General features: G+C 42.5%; 1 protein-coding gene across 2 annotated transcripts in view; it reads left to right on the top strand.

Annotated features, from left to right (window-relative positions):
• The window catches only part of LOC117533414 (plexin-A1-like), a 191,590-nt gene that overhangs the window by 113,500 nt on the left and 54,200 nt on the right, over positions 1-23,890 (top strand). For both annotated transcript variants that reach the window (XM_034197132.1, XM_034197131.1), the window contains exons 9-10: positions 4,369-4,483; positions 20,257-20,457. In XM_034197132.1, the coding sequence (XP_034053023.1) occupies positions 4,369-4,483; positions 20,257-20,457 (316 nt within the window). The remainder of the gene's footprint in view (positions 1-4,368; positions 4,484-20,256; positions 20,458-23,890) is intronic.

Here is a 23,890-nt window from a genome sequence, read left to right as displayed (position 1 = left end):
GGCACTCCAGCCCGAATACCCGCCATGCCCCCCGGACGTCAGTGTGTGGCGTCTGATGAGATCAGACTGGTAATGTCGTTGGCGTAATGACTTCAGGCCCGCACCGCCACATGCAAGGCCCTGTTTCCAGTATGCTTGGTCATTCTTTACAGAGCCAAGTTTTACTCTAATGGTCTTAAACTCAAAATACTGCAGGCTTTTACACAGTGGAGGATGAAGACACTCTGAAATGAGAGATCCATCAGCTGCACCTTACCTGAATTCCCGTGCATCGGTTTTTGCCGTCTCATACAGTACTGCATATACTGTTTACTGCTTACATTAACAATACCTTTTGGAACTGTAGGAATGAGCTCGACAGGAATTATCCTAACAGTTTACCCTCACATATTGACACCCAACCCCCATTCCAAAAAACACACACCCCTCCCGCTTATTTACTCAAATAATTACGTCGTGGCCCCTGCCTTTTCAAAAATGCCATACATTTGCATAGTGGTATTAATCTAATTAGAATTCCCACTGTTTCCGTTTAAGGGTTGCCGAGATTGAAATAGAAAATCACCCACGGCCATGATTGCTCCTTAATTAAATATTTCCATACACTTTTTTTCATTCCACAGCCCCCCGTTTATTTAAGATAGGAAAGATAGTCTGGCAATGAATTTGAGGATTTAATGTCTAGATGAGGCCATTTCACCTTTTCTCGCTACCATTAATGTGGCTCGGGCAGTTACTGGGTCATTTTTTGAGGATGCTCTTAGAGTAATTAGGATACAAAAAATGCATTGGAAGAAAGTGTACAGTTTTCTGCTAAAAGAGAAGAATGTACATATCTGGCTCAAAGAAAAAAAACACAAAATTACGTTCAAAAAGATTTAGAAGAACTATGTAATACATTTTTATTGCAATATCTTGACTTGGCACATTCAAATTGCCCTCTTTTTCTGCACTTGGGCATGAAATAATACACATTAGTCCCTTAGTCTTTACAAAACACCCCTCAAATTTGAAAGGGAACCACTAATAATGGGATAGACGATTGAACACCAATAAATTATTCACCTCCACCTCCTTTGAATGAATATCCAATAAATAACCCATTTTCCCGGTGCAGGAGTGTCAAACGCACCTCACTAGGACAGCGGATTGTATTTAGCACTCCAAACTGACGAGGAGAGGAGAGAGGAGGAAATCATAGCCTATTGTGTCAGCCCTGAAAAAGAAAAACGTTCCAAAGCTAGCGCGTCTTGATTAGCATCTGAATATGAACGGATTAAATTAGCATGATAAGCGTGGCCATAAGGGGAGCGTGTCTGCAGCAGCTCAAAGCCTCTGAGTGGCCAACGGCGATGGCCAGTGACAGGAAGGAGCAATAAGAGGAGACCGGGGGGTCTGAAAAGGGAGCCCACCTCTGGACAAGAGAATAAGAAATATCAAACGTCCTCTAATGGCCTTGGGTGGGCTTTTCCTTTTTAAAGGGTCTGCACCCAGGCTAGAAAGGGGTTGTGAGATCCTAAGGCAGCTCGTGACAGAGGGCCATGGTTACTTCGAGGAACCAAAGAGCGAGCAGTAGGGGGTTGTCAGACAGGGCCTACTGCTGGCCTTGGTTGGCACATATAATGGCAACGTCTAATATTTCAAAGGCCTTAATCATAAAAGTCTTATAAAGTTGGCAGCGGTTACCTGCTGATATTTTGCTCGTTATTTCAAAGTCACTGGTACACTAACAAGGTTGATTTGACTTGAATAAAAGATAAAAGTCCATATAAAAATTATTATTCTCAGGGCTTAGCGACAGATGTTTAGACAGGTGTTATGGTGTGAACTACACATCAATACATTGTACTGCTCTCTTTCTGGATCTAGTGACCTGCTGTGTTAAGTTGGTTTTGTACTGTATTTTGATGAGCTCTCAACCGCCAGTGGGCCCCCAACCAAAGAAAGACTCTTTGACATTTAAACTAGTCATTATGGCCGAGCTAACCAAACGCATCATGCTGCACAATGAGCTTGGCTAGCTTGCCACGTGTGCACTTGTATGGCAACTGCTCTTTTGTTTAGTATTGACATCCTTTTTTCTGTATCTCACCAACTCACAACATTGAGCTAAACCCCTAGTTCTGCCGCTTGAGTATATGCACTGTATGCTAACCTAACCTAGCGTAGCCTAATCGCTTTCCCCCCATTTGTGTGGAACATTGACAAATCTCCTATTTGCTCTTGTGTGGTATTAGGAGGCCTGTTATTTCCTTTGCCGCACATCCCTCATTCTAAATGGACAGCTTCTCTCAACACAATGCTAAATTGGTCAATTAAAGCGGCAGTGGGATTGAATTAAGCTCCAGCCTCTGATCTTGCTCAAAAGGAGGGGTCTGGGCTGGAAACGATCACTTGGAGTGTGCACCTGACAAACGAGCGGCTCTAATTGATCCAAATGAATCCACGTCAGGGTTTGATGGAATCGTATAGGGGGCTCCATCTCAGAGCTCAAGATTTAAAGCTGTAATTTTTCATGCCGATGAGATGGGGGTTTTTCTACACAGGGTTAAAACACACTTGCAAGCTTGTAGGGAGTGTGCTCATTAGTGTTCAGACAGTGTTCATTCAGACATACATGCAAATTCACACCTGGCAGATGTGGTTGAATAAAAATCAGCCTCCAAGTTAAGCACCTCCACCCACACTTTTATTGTTATGACTTGCTTACCTTGACTGTATTCAATGCAGGCTTTTTATTCTTCTTACAATAAGCCATATGCTCAGACAAACTATAATGGCTAAATTAGTCATGCAGAAGACATTTTGAAGCTGAAGTAATAAAATGAAACTATTTTATTTGTAAGCTCATAATGGTTACATTAGATAATGCTGCGCACATAAATGAGAAACCAAGTGGCGCAGTATTTCTCTAGGGCTGAGCAAGGACCAATAACATTAATCTGTGTTGATAAACTGCATACCTGAACCTGTCTGGCTTCACAGTTCCCCGTAGATACTAATACACACACACACACACACACACACACACACACACACACACACACACACACACACACACACACACACACACACACACACACACACACACACACACACACACACACACACACACACACACACACACACACACTCGTACTCACTTCCCAACTTCCAACCTAATAATGTTTCCTCCCCTCTCCCATGAGGAGCCCAGCGAGCGAACCCCCCCCCCCCACGCTATTTTCTCCCCTCTCTCTCTCCCACGATACCTGGCGTCTAAACCTCTCCCAGGGAAATCCACCTGCTTTTGATCTCTTCCTCTCCCTTTCCCTCTCTTATTTCTCCCATCTTTCTCTTTCAGCCTGTCTATCTGCACCTCGCCTCAGCTAAAGCAGGTGAATTTAAAATGGTGGCGCGCTCTTAGCCCCACGGATAAAAGAGAGCTTTAGACAAAGAACAGGGGGTAGAGCTTTTTAAAATGAGAAGGCAGAAAATGAAAGGGATGGATACAGCGGGAGAGGCGGAGGGACAGAAAGAAAGGCTCAGGGTGAATGGATGGAGAGAATGATACAGCAGAGGTATAGAAGAGCAAGAAGAGGGGAATATATGCAGAGAGTAGGCCGATTATGAACAGCAAGCAATGGGCAGTTACAAGCGAGTGGGGAGTGATGAATGAGGAAAGTGAGGGGGATAAAAGGGTTAAGACAATTGATAGATGGGGGAGAAAAGGTAAAGGGAAGAGAAGAGGATTCAAGACAGGGTGGGAAATCGTCTAAAATGTGACATGCGTGGACATGAAGTAGTAAAAGAAAGAAAGCTTGAGAATTAAGACTACTCATTATAGAAGATCCTTTATATCACAGTCGGTACCTTTTTACCGCAAATCTTCTCCCTCATTCTTTTCTATCCCCCTTTTTTAATACACATTTTATATTTGATATATATATATTTGACTTCATGAACTTGAACTTTGAAAAGCTGGTAACAAAGTAGATACAAAAATAAAAGCGAAAGGTAACATTTCCAAACTATACAATTATTGATCTAAACATCCCCAAATAAAGTCTGCTCTACAGTACGAGCCCCTCAACTGGCTTATTTCAGTGCACCTACTTCTTTTAGGTTGTAAAATACATGGATGAGATTAATATAAAATGACCTTCTTACCAGTATTTCCGCTTGTATAACGCATAAAGTATATCACTGGTTCAAAGTCAGTAATTCTTTTTCGTCACAATATGAGACAAACCCATTCCGTCCTGATTTTTTCTCTGCTGTGTCAAATGAAGCGTTGATGCAGTAAGATACATAATTTAGACTCATGTCGGAGAACAGGTGACCCCTGCTGACTCTCTATCTGTCTCCTCTCATCTCTCTCTGTTCTAGCTGCCTCTCCTGTGTGAACGGCTCGTTTCCATGCCACTGGTGCAAGTATCGCCACATGTGCACTCAGAACTCCAATGACTGCTCTTTCCAGGAGGGACGCGTCAACATCTCTGAGGTAAGACCCTGCTGTTTTGTCCACATTGCTTTCGTTTTTGACAGCATGATGCGTTGTATGTGTATTACCTTTGACATAATCGTGGGATGAGTCCAAAAAGCTGCCAGAGATTTTTTTTTTTTTTAAATATTTTTGCTGAATGTTACTTAACAGGTCTAAATCTAAAACAGTTCCTTGTCTTATAACTGCTTTTTCTTCATGTAGCGTACCGGGTCAAACAAAGACAGCTTGGTTTTTTTTCTCCCACAAGCAGACACAATTTCTAGCAACTAGGCACACATTGCGCTCAGCTGCACACACACCTTTACCCTCGCAGCTTCCGTGGCTTTCGCCTCAGGGTTTCCTCACATCACCCTGCCGTGTGTGTCTGCTGTCTGTGTGTATGTGTAATAGTGGCTTTTGGCACCACGACAACAGCTTGTGTACTGTGCAGCAATAATTCTGTCGTGGCCCATAAGGCCATAAGCAGGCCGAGATGAATGACTGTGTATGGGAATACTGCCTTGTTTTTACATAGCCAAACACTGCATTAGCATAAAAGCTAATATCAATCGTGCTGAGTGGCGACATGCAAGGCAAAACTAGTGTTTGTCAACTGCTGGAGTGTATGCAAGGATATGAGTGACACGCGGTCATAGTGTGTTTTCGCTGTGCGTTTCTTTCACTGTCCAATAGTCGACAAACATCGTCTCCGACATATTAAGTGGCACAGAAAAGTGCATATCTTCTCAATGGACTTATGGATGTAAATCCACTGCACTCCCAAGTGACTGACAGTCATGCCTGTTCTTTATCTGACTGATGTCTCACACACATAAATGCTGAAATACACACACGCGTAGACGCAATCTGACGCTATCTCCTTGTGTTTGTAGTCTGACTCTCCCTGTTATCTCTATGCAGATTAAAACCCCCCCACCCTCTTCCCCCCTTGTTGCCCCGGCCTTTATTAATTGGTCAACCTTTATCCAATTACTTTCCTCTTTATCTCTTCCCTCAACCGGAGCTGTGCAGAATCCCAAACACTAGCATGCTAAACCACAGCATCCGTGCCCACTAAAAACAACACACTGGGCCAGCCTTCACGCGTCACGGAGCTAATGTTAGCGGATTAGTGCGCCCATCTGCAAGACATGGGGAGAGCGCTGGCTAGCACACTCTGAGCTGAGAGAGGCCAGAGGGGCAACGGATGGATACACAGGAAAGCAGAATGTGAAAGTAAACATATACTGTGTAGCAATATTGGTGGAAGAAAAAAAACAGGACTCTAGAATATCAGAACATTTTTATTAGTATAAGATCTTTCTCTATCCACATGCTGATTCCTGCAGGGATCTTTCCAAAAGAAATGTCTGGTGCAGGACAGTGTGTCTCAATGTAGAAGCTTGGTTAAAACCAGGACATGCAACAACAAAGAGTGAGAGCAAACCAAAGGGAATGATGGAAATGGAGATAAAGAGTGAAAGAGAGGAAGTGTGAGCGAGGCAGCAGGAGGAAACAAGGGACAGACAGACAGACCGGCTGAGGGTGCCATGTCGACACAGAGATCTCTGCTGTCACCTCTCCTGCCCAAGAAACCACCGACCACATGCTCCAAGAGAATCCATCATCTTCACTGCCTCACACACACCATACACACACACAACTACTATACCTCCATGCACAAAAGTGTAAACATTCTGACAGTGTCTTGCACACACAGTCATTCATCATCCTTCTCCTACAGTAGCTGCCATATCCATTAGTTGCGCTCTCAATACCCCAACAAGTACAGCTCTTCCTGTAGGCTAGACTTATCCTTCCCCTCTCCTGTCTCACTCTCTCTTTACACCCAATCCCTCACCATTTTAATGTACCCCATATTTTTCTCATCCTTCTTTTGCTTCCCCTTCTATGTGTGGATTATTAGTTAAAGAAAGGAGAAAGAGGACAGAAATGTGCCTCTCTTCCTTACCACTTTGTTTTTTATCTACTCATAGAGTGAGGTTGAGTTAGCATGCTATAAGGGGCATGTTTCTGTGTGGGTGTGTCTGTCTGTGCGCAACTTTTGCTTGCATCCTTAATTTAGACCTCAAACGATCCATTTCGCCGTGCTGTAGCTCATCTCTGAATACAAATAGCAGTGTTTAACATAAGAGTGAAATGGGCTCTCCTGATAGCAGACATTTCACTCAGACCTTTGCCGCGCCCTCCCGTAGAAGAACACAGTAGACGGGATTAAATAGGACTCATCTTCAGGCTTTGATCAAAGGCCAGATAGAAGTTTTCACGCAGGGTTGAAAGGTAGCTGCTCCTCGTGCCTGACTCTGTGTGGTCTGAGTGCTGTTGGATCTGGCAGGCAAAGAGAACATATTTTAGGAGCATCTGGTCAAATGTTAAAGTTCTTAGGGTAACAGCTGACCTTTGAATGTGCGCAATTCACTTGTAAGAACATGATCAACTCTTGTTCTTCCTGCGCAACACTTATTTATTCTTCAATGTCATTACTACCCTGAAAATGAGTGCTAAAGCTTAAAAAATGAATAGTACATACAAATCGATAAACATCAGTGTCCTCATTCTGAATAAAATAAACATTTAACAGTTGCACATCAATCATTTTCTTTTCTCCATCCTTACGTTTTTGTTGTCCTCTCATCTCCAACTGTATCTGAATCTTATGTTACCATGGCAACCCAAAGGATTTGCCGACAGGACTTTTTTTTCCCCCCTTTGCGTTATATCACAAAAACAGCACCGTCTTGTCCATCTTAAATTAGTTCAATCAAACAACCTGGTATTGAATACATTGTTTTGTTTTTTGATTGTCATGCAAAGCAATAGTAAGTTAAAAGAAACAAAATCCAACACAAAAAGTGTTGTTTGTTTTTGTGAACAGACTGTGTCAAGATAGGGAAGAAAGCAAATGCAAAAAATGGATAGACAGAGGAAGCGGGGAAGAAATAAATATGAGTGACATTTACAAATCAAATATGCATGAATCAACAATGCCTCCAATAGCACAACAAACAAATTCTTGAATTAAGGAGCGACCGGGCGGAAAATTGCAGGAGAGGGGTAAGAGTTTCTTTATTATATAAACAAAGAAAGATAGAGAAGGGTTAGATGTGCGTTCCTTTATTCACATAGTCTCTTTTCCTTTCTCAAGAACATGACTGCTGTTTTCCTTCTCCACTTCTTCTTCTTCTCCTTCCTTCCACACCCCTGAAGAGAAAGTGCTATTCTGAGCCAAAGCCTTGATGACTGCCAGGCAAGGTTTTGGGTGGTTGGGCTCAGCTATGTTAAGACATGCTTACGTGTTTGTTTTGCTGCAAAGCAAGGCTCAGTCTCACTCGAGCAATCAAGGCAGCGGTTAACTTGATTGAGATTTGTGGGCACAGAGCTTTTTTTTTTCTGCCCTCCCTAAACTCTTAGGCTGTCGCACTTTGTTGTTTCCCGATGTTATTCCTCTCTCTTTCTTTGCTTCACTGCTTTTATTTTTCATTTCATTTGACCTACGCACAGACAATGCTGCCATTGTTTTTGGGGGTTTTGGTGCTGACTAAGGGAAATCTAAGAGCGATGGGCAACACATACAAAATATAAAACACTTCCAGATGTGGTTAAATGGTTTTGTATTCATGTCCAAACACCAATTGTTGTCAGGATGTAGCGATTATAGACATGATGCTGTCTTGCACTTAATTTTGAATGTAATACAGTGTTTCTGTACATCTCTTCAGCCTTAGTAGCTTCTTCATCCGTGTCCTCGGCGTCTGTATGCCATGGAATGTGTGGCTCCAGTGATGAATTTTTCACTCTTTTATAAATTCAACACCTTCCACTCCTCGCCTTCCTTCTGTCCCATCTGCATGGATGTACCATTGGTCGACTGATGTCACCCTCCTACTCATTCCCTTCTCTCTTCTCCATGAAATGAACACACACAAGTTGAAAATTGTTTGATGTATGCTTATTTGCTTTTCTTGCCCAGAGTTAAGGACAACACATGTTGCGAAATGAGCTTCGGAGGTGCTTTTAGGATCAATCTGTTGTTTTTTGACAGACCCAGTTTAGCTTCATGTGTCCATATTTTGTGCTAAGCTAATCGAACAATTTTTCTATAGCTCTATATTTTTTCCCTACGCATATAACGGTGTTGACCATTTACTTCTCAAACTGTTGAAAAGTCAATCTTATCATTGTTTTAATACACAATGGATTTGTACCACCTTAAGGCACACAGTACAGAGAATGTGTATCAAAGCACACTACAGCTGTGCTTGTAGACACACTCCTGTTTGTTGCCAATTATACAAATGTAATGTTAGTGTATGACACATTGTCCCTAGACCGTGCATTGATAAGAGAGGCTCGGTGTAGGCAGCACTCGGAGCTAGGCGCATGAACATATTTACCCAACGCTGTCTTTCTCTCACACCCTTAATCAGGCACATACACTTATAGCACACAGCCTACACGCACATTCTTAAACAGTCACAGAAACACATGCTTACTCTTTCTTTTCTCTCCCTGACACACATGCATGCAAAAACACACACACACACATCATGGTTGAAAGGTTTTTTTGCGATGGAGGTGTGAAGGCCTCGAGCCGTGACATTCTGGCACACTGTGTTTACCCTGGCTGGTACTCTGACACTAAGCAGAACACACACACACACACACACACACACACACACACACACACACACACACACACACACACACACACACACACACACTCCACAGAAGGACATCCCACAGATTGTAGGCCAAGGCCGCTTGAGGGGCCTCGCTATGTGTGCACGGCTATACATGTGTGTTTGTTCCTACTTTTTAAATGTGTGTGACTGTCACTGGTTCTTATCTGGACAAAGCACAACCAGCAGCAGAGGGCTGCAGGGGGCATGTGGGCGAGAGGTGTGGGGGGGGGGAGAGAGGGCGAGTGGTTGAATGATATCCACACTTTCCCTTTTCTTCACCTTCCCTCTCTCCCTCCCGTTGTCTTTATCAGATAGAAAAACATGTCTTCTCACCTCATCATCCTTTTCTTTTTTCCTTCTCTTCCCACGTGGTGCCGTCACCCAAATGTTCCGGCATGTCTGTCTCCTCTTTCTGCCCACCGTCACCATCTACAGATTATATCCTTGTCCATCTGTCCTTTTTCCACCATCCTTTTCCTCGACTTATCTTACCTTTTCATGCATAGTCTATCAACATGCACAACGTACTTGTTTGCTCTTCCTCTCTATTTATTATACAATTTATTTTCTCCCTCCGCTTCATTGCACATGTAGCTTGTAGCTAGTGATTCTGCCTAATACGAAGAGAGCACGTGCATAAGCCATGTCTAATACAAAATAAACAATGCTAGGAAGAGGGAACAAATACATTAGAAAATGGGTGGAGGTGAGATGCAATATCCCACATGCTGCTTTCCAAAAACAATGCAGTTATTCCAGGGCTTTATTTGTTTCAGGAGAACAAACCAAAGACAGACAGAGATGCTGTAATTGAGACCAGATGTAAACAGAGAGAAGGGAAGAAAAAAAAGACAAGGGCAGGGAGGCGAGCGGGAACCTTGGCAGTAACAAGCGGCAGATTACATCCAGTGACGCCATTTATTTTCCAAATGCATGGTTGAAGGGAAAGGGAGGGGAAGAGTGAAATTGAGGGAACATGGAGAGGAAGTGGAGGCGACAGGGTGATATAACCACATGTTTTCTTTGCTAGATGGATTTTAGTCGGGCCGTGATCGTCCAGTGTTTAACCCTTGGTTTGGTAGCGCTGCTCCTTGAGGTTCTGACGCTCCCCCCCGTCTTTGTGAACTTCCTGAGGCAAGTTCTCAGACACTGTCCAAGAATCAATTTCAGCCTCAGGGAAATCAGAGTGGGATGTATCAGGTGTTTTGGCAAACTCTCTTGTACATCTGTCTAATTTGTTGAGAACAATGGGTTGGATTGAGAAAGTGTTTTTTGAGTAGGGCTAATGTGATTCAGCCCCTCAGTCACGCTCTACTCCTGCGTGTGTTGTTCTTCCCACACGATCATCCTGTTTGTATCGGGGAGAGAATAAAAGGCAGGAGAGATTTGGAATGTGTCCTCTGTGTGCACTCGCACATAGATGTGTTCGGAAGCTAACACACACGCATGGTCCATCACATATGCATGCAGATGTTTCATCTCTCCTTCTCTCTGTTGCTATTTTTAGCCTTACAGTCCCACAGCTTATCTTGCTTTTTTCTTCCTCTCTTCCAGCTCTTCCTAATGTTTTTTTAGAAGCTTTCACAAAATGTCCCTCACTTACTGCCGAAGCGTCCTCGCATCAATCCCTCAGCAACAGAAGGCAGGGAGGGTGGCTGGGAGACACTGGAGAGAGCAGCCTGTCATACCCTAAGAAGTATGCTTAGTAGACAACTACACAAGGACGGCAGAGTTATATTTATGGAAGAGGGTGGAGTTTAGCAAATGCAGCTTTAAGAGTTATGCAGATTCGAAGGACGCTGTCTTGGTTTAATTGGTTTAAAAGTGTTAATCCTAATGTGACATTGAGAAAAAGTTAAGCAGTTGGAAGACACTGGAAAAGCGCAAGTGTAAGGTGCTACACGCTGCTAGGTTATTCTCTCCTTGATATCATCTTATGCCACCCGGCAAGGCCCATTGATGCAGCGAGTATCGTTGCCAACATGCTGGCTGCAGCGATGAATACAAGATCAGCCTAATGAAGGGCTGACGCAAAGATTCACAAATAAACAGGAATAAGGTGAGTTGATGCAAAGAGGTTTGCTGACCCTGCACAAGATTGTGTGTCAGTGGAAGGTCTCAATGGTTTAATTATTGAGGCTGTATTAAATCTTCATTCCCTGAACCCTCACATTCAACCCAGCTAATGGTGAACACAGATAACTATTGCATTTTCGCCATCAACCCCTCGTGTGTGTCAGCGAGAGGAAGCAATAGATGCAGAGTCACTGAGAGAAAAGTCAGAGAGCAAAGAATAACACTGCAAAGTGAGCTGATGGAAAAAACGAACTCAAAGATGCGGGCCGAGCAGAGAAAGAGAGAGAGAGAAAGAGTGTGATTGAGAAACAGTGACCGCCTGCTGGGATGGAGAGGCATACAGAAAGAGAGTGGGGGGAAAATAACCTGTAGCGTGCTGCGATGGCCAATCTCACAAGAGCAGCTAACTGTCTCTGTCATGTTGGGCTTTTCACCGTGCTGTTTTAGTAAAGTGGCCTGCTGTGATTTTGATTCCATCCTCCATTTAGCTGACACAATTGCTCTCCCATGATAACCCAAGATGGTCAGTGACATACAAGCTTTGGAGACATGGAGATGGACCATGGTGGCAGTGGAGCGCTGGATATCAGTGTATTATTATACAGTCTGATTTAAGATTCTGAAAAAGTGATATTTCCCCCACCAACATTCATTAATTCCTGTTCTTATGTTTGCCTCCTAGTGGCGAGCAGCATTGTTGCCGCAGACGACACACTGATGCTTGGGCAGTCATTTTCATTTTCTAGTGATTTAAAAAGTAAAAAGGAGAAAATGGCTTGAATTGTATGTTTTCTCCTAAAAATAAGTCTGGCAGTAATATATTTATTCATTGATATGGCATTTTACAACTTGAACTTTGAGTCATTTTGACGACGACTATTTTTGGCTGCCAATTCATACATGCAGCCTCTTAAAGAGATTGTGTGTGATGTGTGAATGTAGCATTATGTTCTCAGCGCAGTGGGATAGATTGTGCACAGGTCAGGGAGAAACTGAAACGTCTGTGCTATTCTGTTGTTTGTTTTCTCAGTGGCAAAACTCAGTGTGTTTCTGGCCTCTTCATCTGGTTTCTGTTCTTCTCAAATGGCGAGTTGGATAGCTGTCAGCACACAATTTAAATTGTAAACTCAGTAAACCTTTCCACTCTTTAATTACCAACCATTAAACACTGGGGGGACAATTAAAAGATAAATTGCGTATGTATCGATAAAGGGAGTTGATTTTTTTTAAAAGCTGAATGTTAGTTTCAAACCTTGGTGAGTACAGTATGTCCAATTCCTTTTGATAAGAAAAATCTACTTTTAGTGTATCTCCGTGCCGCAGAAATGCATTCAGAAAAAAAGAGCCAATAGTCAGCAGCTGACAGGAGAGCGAATCTACTTCTGAAATCAAGGTTCGTCTTTGAAAAGCTGAAAAGCACAAGGTTTGATCGCTGCTGACATATCTGGGTTAGAATGATAACAGGGTGCCAGGAGTCCCCCCCTCCCCCTCCTCCTCACCCACTCTAAAAAAAGACATTCTAAAAGACAATATTCACACAGTCCTGCTTCTTATTGTTTTATAGCATACTGTGGCGTGTCTATGTCGAGGGGATAGAGTGTAGGTTTGGCAGCTTGCTTGTAAGTCAAGGATAAGGGATTATGAAATGAAATCAACATGTATGTGCCTGGGTGGTACATCAAAGCACAGAGACTGAGTGTGTGCATGTAGGTAATTTATAAGAAGAACATACGGTATATTCAGTTGAGCTCTGTGAGACTTTCATAATCCGCACTGAATAACTTTCATGTCACACATTCCCCTGCATCTCTATTTAATGCAATCTCTCCTTTCTGTGCTTCCTCATTCCTATGCACTCGCTCACTTTTCCCATTTCCTCCTCATCTCTTTCTCTCCATCTCTTCCTCCCTGCATCACCATTCTGCTTGGAAACGAAGGACGTGGGCGTACAATCTCACAGTACCTTTCAAGGTTCAAAGTCCCTTTTCTTCCCTCGCTCCTGCACTGTTCTACATGTTGCTGCCTTATTAAGTTGATCCACTCTCACTCTCTCTCCCCCAGCCCCCCACCCCCTACAGAAAGTGTCTGGTTGGCCACAGAACATATTTTTGGTTTCTGCCAGCTAATGAGCCTGCCTTACATTTGCGGGCACACACTCTTTGTTCACACATGTACATGCCTCCATGTATGCAACACATCCTTATTATATTATATTTAGATTTTGTAATCATATACTGTAGAGATGTATGCTATATATCTTGTGGATGTTAACCTACATTTTAAATAGACACGCCTATACACTCCTTCTAGTGTAACTGATTTAAGGGGTAGGCTTTTATTGTCTTTGTGACTGGTACGAGTCCTAATGAGATACACACACACACACATACACACACACACACACATATGTAGTACAAAGACACACGCCCACGCACATACACCTACTGCAACAAACACGTGGCTGCAGGCCAGCTGGTACATGGGAGAGGAGCGTATGTGATCCTAGCTTTGACATTATAATGCAAGACATGCCATGACCTTACAGTATATTACCTTTCTCGTATTAATTAAGGAATGATTTGGAAGCAGTCGTCCATATGGTTTAAAATGTAAGAACAATGGAAATATACATATTGTGTAATTCTATACAATATATGCTTCTTTCTCAAAAGATTACTCTCATCCACCAATCATATGCGTTGTTAAAATAATCGCACGGATAACAAAAAAAGGAAAATACATAAGCCAAAATACAGGTCATGTTCGTGAACTTGGCATAAAAACATTTGCATTTATCTTTGAAGTATTTTACAATTGACTCTGTGCCAGTCAGATAAACACCAGACCACTGATGTGTGGGAACTTCTTTGTTTGTCATAATATTTAGTAGCATTTGAACTTTTTTTCAATTATTTCCCCACACTGTTTGTACTATTCTCACCACACTGTTAAACTTTAGTTTTTCTTCCCGCTTTCTTCTCTGTAGTTCGTGAATATTTACAATTGATATCCATAAGGACAAACTAATGGCTCGTAGAAGAAGAAAAACCTCCTCCTTGGGTTTGTGCGTTTGTTTTTATCAAGGCTAGAAAGACGCACAATTCTGCTGCAAGAAGAATTTAAGTGATTGAATTTTAAATGAAATCATATTGGTTGCCTATAATGGTATCTGAGTTCACTAAAAGGCATTACATAGGGCAGAGGCCTCATTCCCATTGGATTTTTAAACAGCTAAAACGAATGACACGCCACGTCATGTATGTTGCTTTGGATAAAAGGATCCACCCAGTGCCATATATTGTAATATAATATTAATGTGGATTGTAACGGTTTACCTTTAGTTCAAGGTTACAGACGGCTCTTTGGTTTCCTACATATGTCACATGGCCTGAAAGGGGGGGACGGGACATGTCGACAGGCAGTGGGGGAACATTCAAAACTCTTCATATACCCCCTTGTCAGGAGCCTATGAAATACAGACACACACACACACACACACACACACACACACACACACACACACACACACACACACACACACACACACACACACACACACACACACACACACACACACACACACACACACACACTGACTGTCCCCCCCCCCGCTCCTCTGTGGCCACCCATGCCATCTCATCTCTCCCGTGGGCTCCCCATATCGCTTTACTTCATTATTTAGCGTGTTATTTTTTCTCCTCCCTGATCTATAGTCCCCACATCACAGAGGCGGCTAATTAATTATGGATGGAATTGAAGGGGGGGGGGTGTTCGAGGGAGATTGGGGGTTTAAAAAAACTACCAGACACCCGCCTCATTACATATGCGCAGTGTTTTTGGAGCTTTATTAATTTATATCTTGTCAGGCTACACCAAAGCCTTCAGAACTCTTTTGGCTTTTTAATACATTTATTTATTTATATATCATCCCGCTATCGCTGTTGTCTTCCTCCTCTTGTCTTGATTCTAATCTCTCACCTTCTACATGTCTGTACACACACACACACACACACACACACACGCACGCACACACACACACACACACACACACACACACACACACACACACACACACACACACACACACACACACACACACACACACACACACACACACACACACACACACATGCACACCAGCTTTCTGACTGTCTCATTATCAGTGCTTGGCGAATGTTAAAAGGTGTTTTGCTCACTTCAAATCAAATCACATCAAGTTTTATTTATATAGCACATTTCTAAACGATTTTTGGTCGAGCCAAAGTGCTGTACATATAATAAAAATAGCCTACAGTAGAGACACTTTACAGCAAATACAACAGCACAGTTTGTTCAGAATATCAGTATGAGAAAAACGACACCCTCTATCCTTAGACCCTCACATCGTACAAGGAAAAACTTCCAAAGAAAACCCACAGTTTGAGGGGAAAAAATGGGAGAAACCTCAGGGAGAGCAACAGAGGAGGGATCCCTCTCCCAGGACGGACAGACGTGCAATAGATGCCGTGTGGAAATCAAAGAGATAATACATTTTACAGCATATAGACCGAATGTTAGGAAATGCATGTGTCTGTAATAAGAAGATGAATCCACGAGGATGTCAGCAACAATCCTGTGGAAGTCATCAGAGAAGCAGCATGGCAAGACCCAAGGCAGGACCGCACTTGTGAGAAGAGATTATCTTATCCGCCCGCTTGTATTATAAATTTGTTTCCTATAATTTTTCCCCATTTGTCGTGGAATGAGTTGGTGCGGTACACATCAGCGTGCATTGAAAATGAAGGGAGAAATATTTCAGAATGGGCTTGACCTAAAATGACAGCTGCTCTGCTTTGAGAAAGCTCATGGCAACGTTCAATCAAAACTGGCATCTGGGTGTCGGCAGTGAAATGTCACAAAATATAGGTCAAGCATTGTACCAATACTTTTGTTAGGAATAATGTTTTTCAGCTCTAGATAATATTTTATCTTATTTTGTATTCAGAACATTTTGGTTAAAATATACATCTTAATTTTATTCTACATTATTATAAATGCCTTAACTGTTAACAAATGGGAACAGCGGAACCAGCCTTAGGCAGCAAAGCTAACAGCGGCCTTTAAGGGAAACAAACAGAGAGGTACGGAAAGCCCTCTGGGTACTTGGCTTCGAGCAGAGGTTGGAGACTTGGGCTTCTGCCATTAAAAACACACAATTGGTTACATATAGACTCATTCACATACTCAAAAACACAGACACAAACACTCACTTTTACAGTCCAATCTAATCAGGGTGTAAGAGCTTATTTCACAGTTAATGGGGGCGCTCAGAAACAAAGAATTTAATATTTAGCAAAAGCAGCTTTCTGCAACAGTATTCTGTTGGTGTTAACAATGCCTATGAAGATGTCAGAATTCAAACATGTTCAGTGATCGATATCTCAAAATAGAGCAGATGTTTTCTTGCCGTGTTCTGGTGCGGGGAAACCATCTGTGGCGTGCATTCCTTCACGCTTCATTTCCACCTCGCACACATGTAACTTTACGATAAAAGGATCTTTGTGGTTACAGTAGACAAAGTGAACCATATAATGAAGCAGGCTGTTGCTCTGTGCAGAAAAGATGTGCTCTGTTGCATCTTGTGTAGATAAAAGTGTAAATCACATTGTATCGTTGAACCTAAGCATCACATACACACAAATAAAAAGACACATATTTTTCTTTACACACACATAATACACACTCCTCTCTAAGAATCCCCTTATGGTCCTCCTGAAGTGTCACATCTGGCCCAGAAAAACCACAGCATCCGTCTTCACAGATGAATTGAAAGCTGAGAAGTCAGGAAGAAGGGGGAACAAATAGAAAAGGGTCTCTTCCAGCTTCAAACGAATCCCCCTGGTGAAATATTGTTTCAATGTACGCTGTACTTTGTAGCCCTAATGCCGGCTTTGAACTGTTTTGGCACCTGTCACAAGTACTGATGAAATAGTTTCCCTCTCCAGAGCGCCATTTCCTTTATCTTTCTTGCATTTCCTCAAAATCCTCTTCTTCCTCCATCTCTTTCCCAGAAGCTCTTTCCGCTCCGTCTGGTACGCAGTGTGATCTCGTATTTGGAGCTTCGTACGGTTACACTTCTGAACTTTTGCAACATTTCCTCTATGAACTATCCAAACTTTAATTCACTTGCTTCTGGCTTTTGGCGTCATTATAGTCAGACTTTAAATTCTTTAATGTAAAGTTCGGATTCAATGTAGGAAGAGGCAGGGTTACTTTTTTAACACGTTTCTTATATACTTCCTAGACAATCTGTTTTCTGCTTCATGGTATGGCAACCTCAAAGGACTTGAACCAACGTATACCATATGTGCATCAACCTTAAGATGACAATAGGACTGCATGAAGTAAAGGGATACTGACAAAGGAAGCAACAATCAGACAGCTGAGTCAACACAAAGTCAATATGCAGATGAATTGAATAAAACCGCTTTGCCAATGGCTACGCTAACTTAGCTTAAGCAGCCCAATGCTGAAACCTTACTTTTTTTACTCATGGAACCTTTGACGATGCAAGCCCACGGCTCTTTTTTTTCACTGAGGACGGACTTCAAAAACTACAAGTGAAAATCAATCTCCACTTTCTTCACAGTCTCTTTCTCTCTCTACATCGCCGGTCCCCTCCATCAGTTTTCAAGCGTCATCTGAGGCTCCAGGCTGTTAATTATATAGGATGTTGTCAGGGGATTTGGGTATGTTTTTGACTGTAGGACGGATGTAGTTGATGTGTAAAGAGACAGAAAAGGTGCTGAGGGATCCAGGCAATCTTCTTAAATGTCTTTCTTCATACTTGGTTGTTCTATTTCTCCGTCTTTTGTACTTTCTTTAAACCTTTCCTTTTTATTTTTACTTTCCTACAGCTATCTGACATCCCTGTTTCTCTTTTTCTCTGTTCTGAATTAAATTGGCCTTCTCTGGTTTTCCTTTCTTTAAAAATCCTTTTCACATCCGTTCTCTCAGTCTACTCCCTTCATTTCCTCCTCTCTCCAACTATCCCTTATTTCCCCCTCCTTCCTCTCTACATACTCCACCTCCCTCCATTATATTGAACAGCCCCCGCACCCACCTTTCTCCTAGTTGATTATACATCAGGTCTTCTGTAGCCCGCTTCTTCCTCCTTTAGTATTCCCCTTTCTCATTATGTCGTATGCATGTGTTTGTGTGTGATCAGACACACAAGGCCAAGGCTAAGCAGCCTAATGAACAAACTCCGGCATTGTGTTCGGGCCCCGGGGACGCGCTGTAGCTTCTAATGTACAACAGCTCAGAGGGGAAAGAAAAATGCACTGACAGGGAGCCAGCTATCTGCTTAGAGGAAAATGTCCAACAATAAGCCAAGCAGAGGGTGTGCAGGGAATATTCGACAAGAATCTGGTCGATGTTTCCTTATCCCAAGCTTTTCTGACTTGTCAACCTTGTCGTCCTATCCTGCGAATGGATGGGACAACACTGTCAATATCAGGCTCTTCTTCAGTCTTAATATATGTTACATTCGTTTAAGTATGGTTTCAAAGGGGATATAATTGTATTATTAACTTACTTTTTCAGTGCTTGTGCACATGTATTTGGTTTCTGGAGTGCCTACTAACATCATAATGAGATGTTTGTGAGCTGCTTTGGTCCGAAAACATGGGAATTAACCAGCCATTCAGGTTTGGCTCCTTTTTCTGTCACTTCGCCCCAACTCAGTATGTCCACACATGGCTTGAGAGCTATCTTTGCAAAGGTGCACTATATTTTTCCTGCAAGGTAATCAAAGCAGACTGTACTTTTTTGGGTGCAGGGCTACGAAAACACGTTTTTTTAAGCATTCAAGCTTGACTAAACATGTTCTATTAGGAAATCCAAAATGCAAGTCTGATCCTCAAAATGAGCCAAATATGTCCCATTTAAAGACTGCTAAAATGTGTATTTTGGATGAAAGAATCGGTCCGAATCATGTCAACATTCAAGGCCCTTTTCCTAAGACTACATGAAAGGAAGTTGGCATTCTCTGCCTGCCACATGTCTCTTATTATACAAATCCCTTAACGGTGTCTCTAGGTTGTAAAATATGTGATTTGTCAGCAGCGATCTGGTTTGTTATCCTTTTGGCTCCAACAGTACGTCACAGGGTGGGTGTAGTTCCACCCAAGCTTTAACTCATATTGTATAAGAACTGTCACCCGCCCTCCTGCTCTTTTTCCATCTCTCTTTTTCTCCCTCCTTCTCAGTGTTAACGAGATCTACATCGCTGCCAAATCATGGCATGAACACACTGTAATGACTTCATTTCTTCCAGCACATGAACACATGCATATAGGAAACATTATATACTGAGTGGACTGTCCTGTCTCATTCTGCCCCACTAAAGTTGAATGTGTGCAAGCATAGAGGCACATTAACCCAACTGTATATAAATAACATATTTTTCCATATGTATCTATGCAAGGACTCACACAGTCCAGTGGTGTGAGCCGGTGGATGGGCTGAGTCCAGATGATCCAAACAAGAATCTTGACAGCTCTGGACAATATCACTGATGCGCACCATGAGCTCATTACTCCCCTCCACACATAATTAATTCCAGCCTATCTTCCTGCCATAACAATGCAGCACTGTTATGATGCAAATAGTTTAATAGGGTAGATAATCTTTGTGGACTTTGTTTGAAAAGCTCTGTTGCTTGTGTGTTGTCATACAGAATTGCTATCTGGTGCAAGGCCAGTGGGAGCATTGCACAAGCCCGTAAAACATGTGCATCGCAGCTCTTTAGGCTGACTCTTTTGTGGCAAATCTGGCCTGAAGTCAAATATGTAACCCACGGATTGCGCGCCTTGTTTTTTACAACTAATTTATTTCATCATCCCCTGTCTAATCTTACTCTGCCTTGTTTGCTTGCTTTTCTGACTGTATTGGACAATCTCTTACTAACATAACTGATTCCTGAGAGAAAGAAAAACACTAAAGCATCTTATTTTTCTGTTGTTTCTGCAGGACTGCCCTCAGATCCTTCCCTCAACGCAGATCTACATCCCTGTGGGGGTGACCAAGCCTATCACGTTAGCCGCCAAGAACCTGCCCCAGCCCCAGTCGGGACAGAGGAACTACGAGTGTGTCTTCCACATCCAGAGGGAGATGCACAGTGTGCCCGCCCTGCGCTTCAACAGCACCTCCATCCAGTGCCAGAAAACAGCGGTGAGTAAGAAAGGAAGGAAGATAGGAAATATGGGTAATCTGGTTGTGTGAATGGATGCCATTAAAGCCCTGGCAATGGTAGTGAACACAGCATGTGATGGTGGTAGTGTCATTATAGGAACAAAAGAGGGAAGCCAAAATGGATGGTGTTGTTTACGAAGATAATTTGGTTGCTGTTGATGGATTCCGGTAGAGAAAGGCACACAGTTGGATAAGGATATTTTGATGGATGCCATTTTGTTTTGCACACTGTTAAAATATAAGCAGATGTCAATCATAGTTTTGACGGGAGATATTGGCGACAAGACTAGATCCGCAGTGAGACTCTGAAATGTGTACAAGCTAAAAGCGTTTAGCACTATTACTCTTCACCTAATCAATTCAACTACGTAACTAAATCCTGATCGCAGTAAGGACATTGACTGGGTCAGAGTTTAAGTAATGGCCTCCTACATCTAATGACCACTTTGGATACTAACATGCTCATTGTACTGATAGATCGCCCTGCGCCACTTGGACCCTGGCTTGGTCTCAATCTAGATAAATGACCCACTGCTGATCTTCCCTAGTTGAACTGATAGTTGGCAAATAGATATTGACGGCAAGAGTTCACAGAGACATAATTTGAATCGAGGCACACTTATGATAAGCCTATATTGTGGGGAGATTTTTCCATTTGGTCTGTATGCATTGGTTCAATCATGACAGATAATTACTGTTCAGACAATGCATCATTTAAATCATTTATATCGAGTGTGAAGCTGCAGTGGTCAGCCATCAAAGAGTTGTTCTGAGCTTCTATCATTTTAATGTATTTGCGGCTGTGGCTGGTAGGGATTGGTGTGCTGGATTAAAGTGTTCTCGAGGACGTTTTTTCACAAGTTTTTTAATAGGATTTTGTAGTGTGTGTGTAGAGGATTTACAGGTATGCAGGTCCATGCCTGTTCTGTGTGTTGAAATATGGTGGTGTATATGTGTGTGTGTGGTTTTGAGACTTCAAACTAGCGTGACAGATAAGAGGTAGCTAGAGTTGCGCTTCACTGAGGCTGAAAATGTGAAGAGGAAGTCTGTCTCTGAACCTAGTTGGGAGCGGATTGATCATGTTTACACCTCCACTCTATACCTCTTCCTCTCCTTTCCTCTCTCTGCCTCTAGAGCTCATCTTTCTCCTCTCTGCCCCCCCTCTGTCTGTCGTGTCATACTTTCTTCTTCTGCTATTCCCTCCTTTCCTCCCATACACAAATTTCTCCTGCTTGCCTCTTCCCTGTCCATTTCTTCAACATATAATGCAATGTACCAAAGCTGACATGAGATGAACACTGCTGCTGTTCATTTTTGCTTTAGTTCAGGGTGTCACCAGAACATGTCGCACAGGGATGAAAATCTTTGACGGATTAAAATAAAGCAGAAACATCTACAATTCTAATAAGCTGAAGCACACAAACTCTCAAAAACAGCCACAAGTGTATGTAGTCATATAGATATTTGCAGACACCATTATTTACCAGTCTCTGTTTAGCTGTATAGCTGAGTAGCTGCTGTGACAGCTAGCGCAGCATTTGATTCTGTCCGTATCGACTGGCTATCTTCAGGTGCTGGCATGCGCTAGCAAGTTGTTTGTGAGGCAGGGCTAATTAGCTAGCGATAGGGTTGTCTCTCCGCAGAGATGTCTGTTTATTGACTGTTTATTGTAGCTGCAAGGCCAGTGCTAATCAGCTGCAAAGACCAACCCCAGCCAAAAAGCTGAATTTCTCCATTTGATGTCCACAAAGCAGACATGCTAGCAGCAATTAGCCTGGGGCTGTCAGTGCTTAGCCCTTGTTAGAAATGAGCCGTGCCAATTTGACAGCGCGCTCAGATACCGATGCAGGCGTGCAAAGAGCATACATGAGGCAGTAGTTAGATTCAGTAGATAAAAAAGGTGCCAGCTGCATGAACTTGCCATTAAAGCACCATTCATCCAGCCTAAGCTTATGAGTGTAATTATGTGTCATGAATTATTAGGATGAGACTCCTATTATAGCTCTGAAAGCAGTATTTCAAAAGAATGACGCTCTTAAATATTAGTTTATCCGTTTATAGACCTTCATATCTATACTTTTCATGCGCTCTGCTCCATGTTTGTTCCTTCTTTGACAGTGTTCAGCACCAACTCGATGAATCATGTATGACTCTGCAGTAGAAATAGACTTCATCTGTTATGCTGCGTACACACTGCTACCTCGGTTTGTAGGCACACAGCTACAGGGATGGGGGTTAATCAGTGTCTGTGCGTGTGTGCACATGCGAATCCCTCTATGTGCCGTAGGCTATGGATCCCAGGATAGCTGTGCATGTGTTTGTTGGGCTGTGCAGTTTCATTATACCACTGCATGAACACTGTTGGGGAGGTGGTGGCCAATCAATGTGATAAAGACAGGGTAGCTAATCCACAGTTTAGCCCTGTGTTTGAGATACACACAAGTGTTTACCACTGTGTCAAACTGACATACACTCACTCGCTTGTTGCAGGAAAGACGAGGACAAGGGCAGAGACAAAGAGCATTGAAGATAACTTATATGAAGTAATAACGAAGAAAAGCAAGAAAGAAAGACGGGAAAGAAAACCTTGAGGTGGAGAGGACATAGAAAAGGATAGAGGCAGAGGAATAAAGGAAAGAAAGATAGGGAAACAACCACAGGAAGAGACGCAATACTAGAAAGTGTTAACGGCAAGAAATGGAGATGAGAGCAGGCCAGATGGACTTGGGAAATTGGAATGTAGGTGCGATGAATGGAGAAAAGTGAAAAAGAGAGTGATATTGGAGCGAACGGAGGGGGGGAAGAAAGGATGAGAGCATGTAAGGGAGAAAATCAGCTCAAAAGTCTCCCCTGAGGCCTCAACCGCTTCTCCTCTCTTTCATACAATATCATCACACTTTCTAAAAGAAGATAACTATCCACAGGATATTCAGCAGATCCAACGTCGGATCATGTTTAAACTTTCCCGTTCTTTATTCCATCCAGTGACCGTACAAACTCAATATTCTTACATAGTATCGCCTAACAGGAGGCTGTCAATAAGCTACTGTATATGTGACACACATGATATGAGGTAGCTAATGTAACATCAGCTCCATACTAACCTTGTTTGGTATTGACTTTCCATATATGCTTATGGGGGGGAGGATATTGATGCTAAAGTATTTCTGTATAAGGTTACTGTACATACTAACTGATCCCAAAGGGGAAAGAGGAAGCGTATCACAAGACATGAGAAAGAATACACTATTAAGGAAAGGATGATTTTTCTCCAAGCAGAGACATGAAACAAATAGGCTCCACAAACAATATCCAATGTGTGGAGACTTTGAAGAATCATGCATTTTAGGGGTGAGGCTTTTTAATTGGCTATGATATAGCGGTCTTGAACTTTCACAAAGTTTATATGGTG

The sequence above is a fragment of the Gymnodraco acuticeps genome, unplaced genomic scaffold, assembly GCF_902827175.1.
Source record: "Gymnodraco acuticeps unplaced genomic scaffold, fGymAcu1.1, whole genome shotgun sequence".
NCBI classification, from domain to species: domain Eukaryota; kingdom Metazoa; phylum Chordata; class Actinopteri; order Perciformes; family Bathydraconidae; genus Gymnodraco; species Gymnodraco acuticeps.
This window is presented reverse-complemented; position numbering and strand designations above follow the sequence as displayed.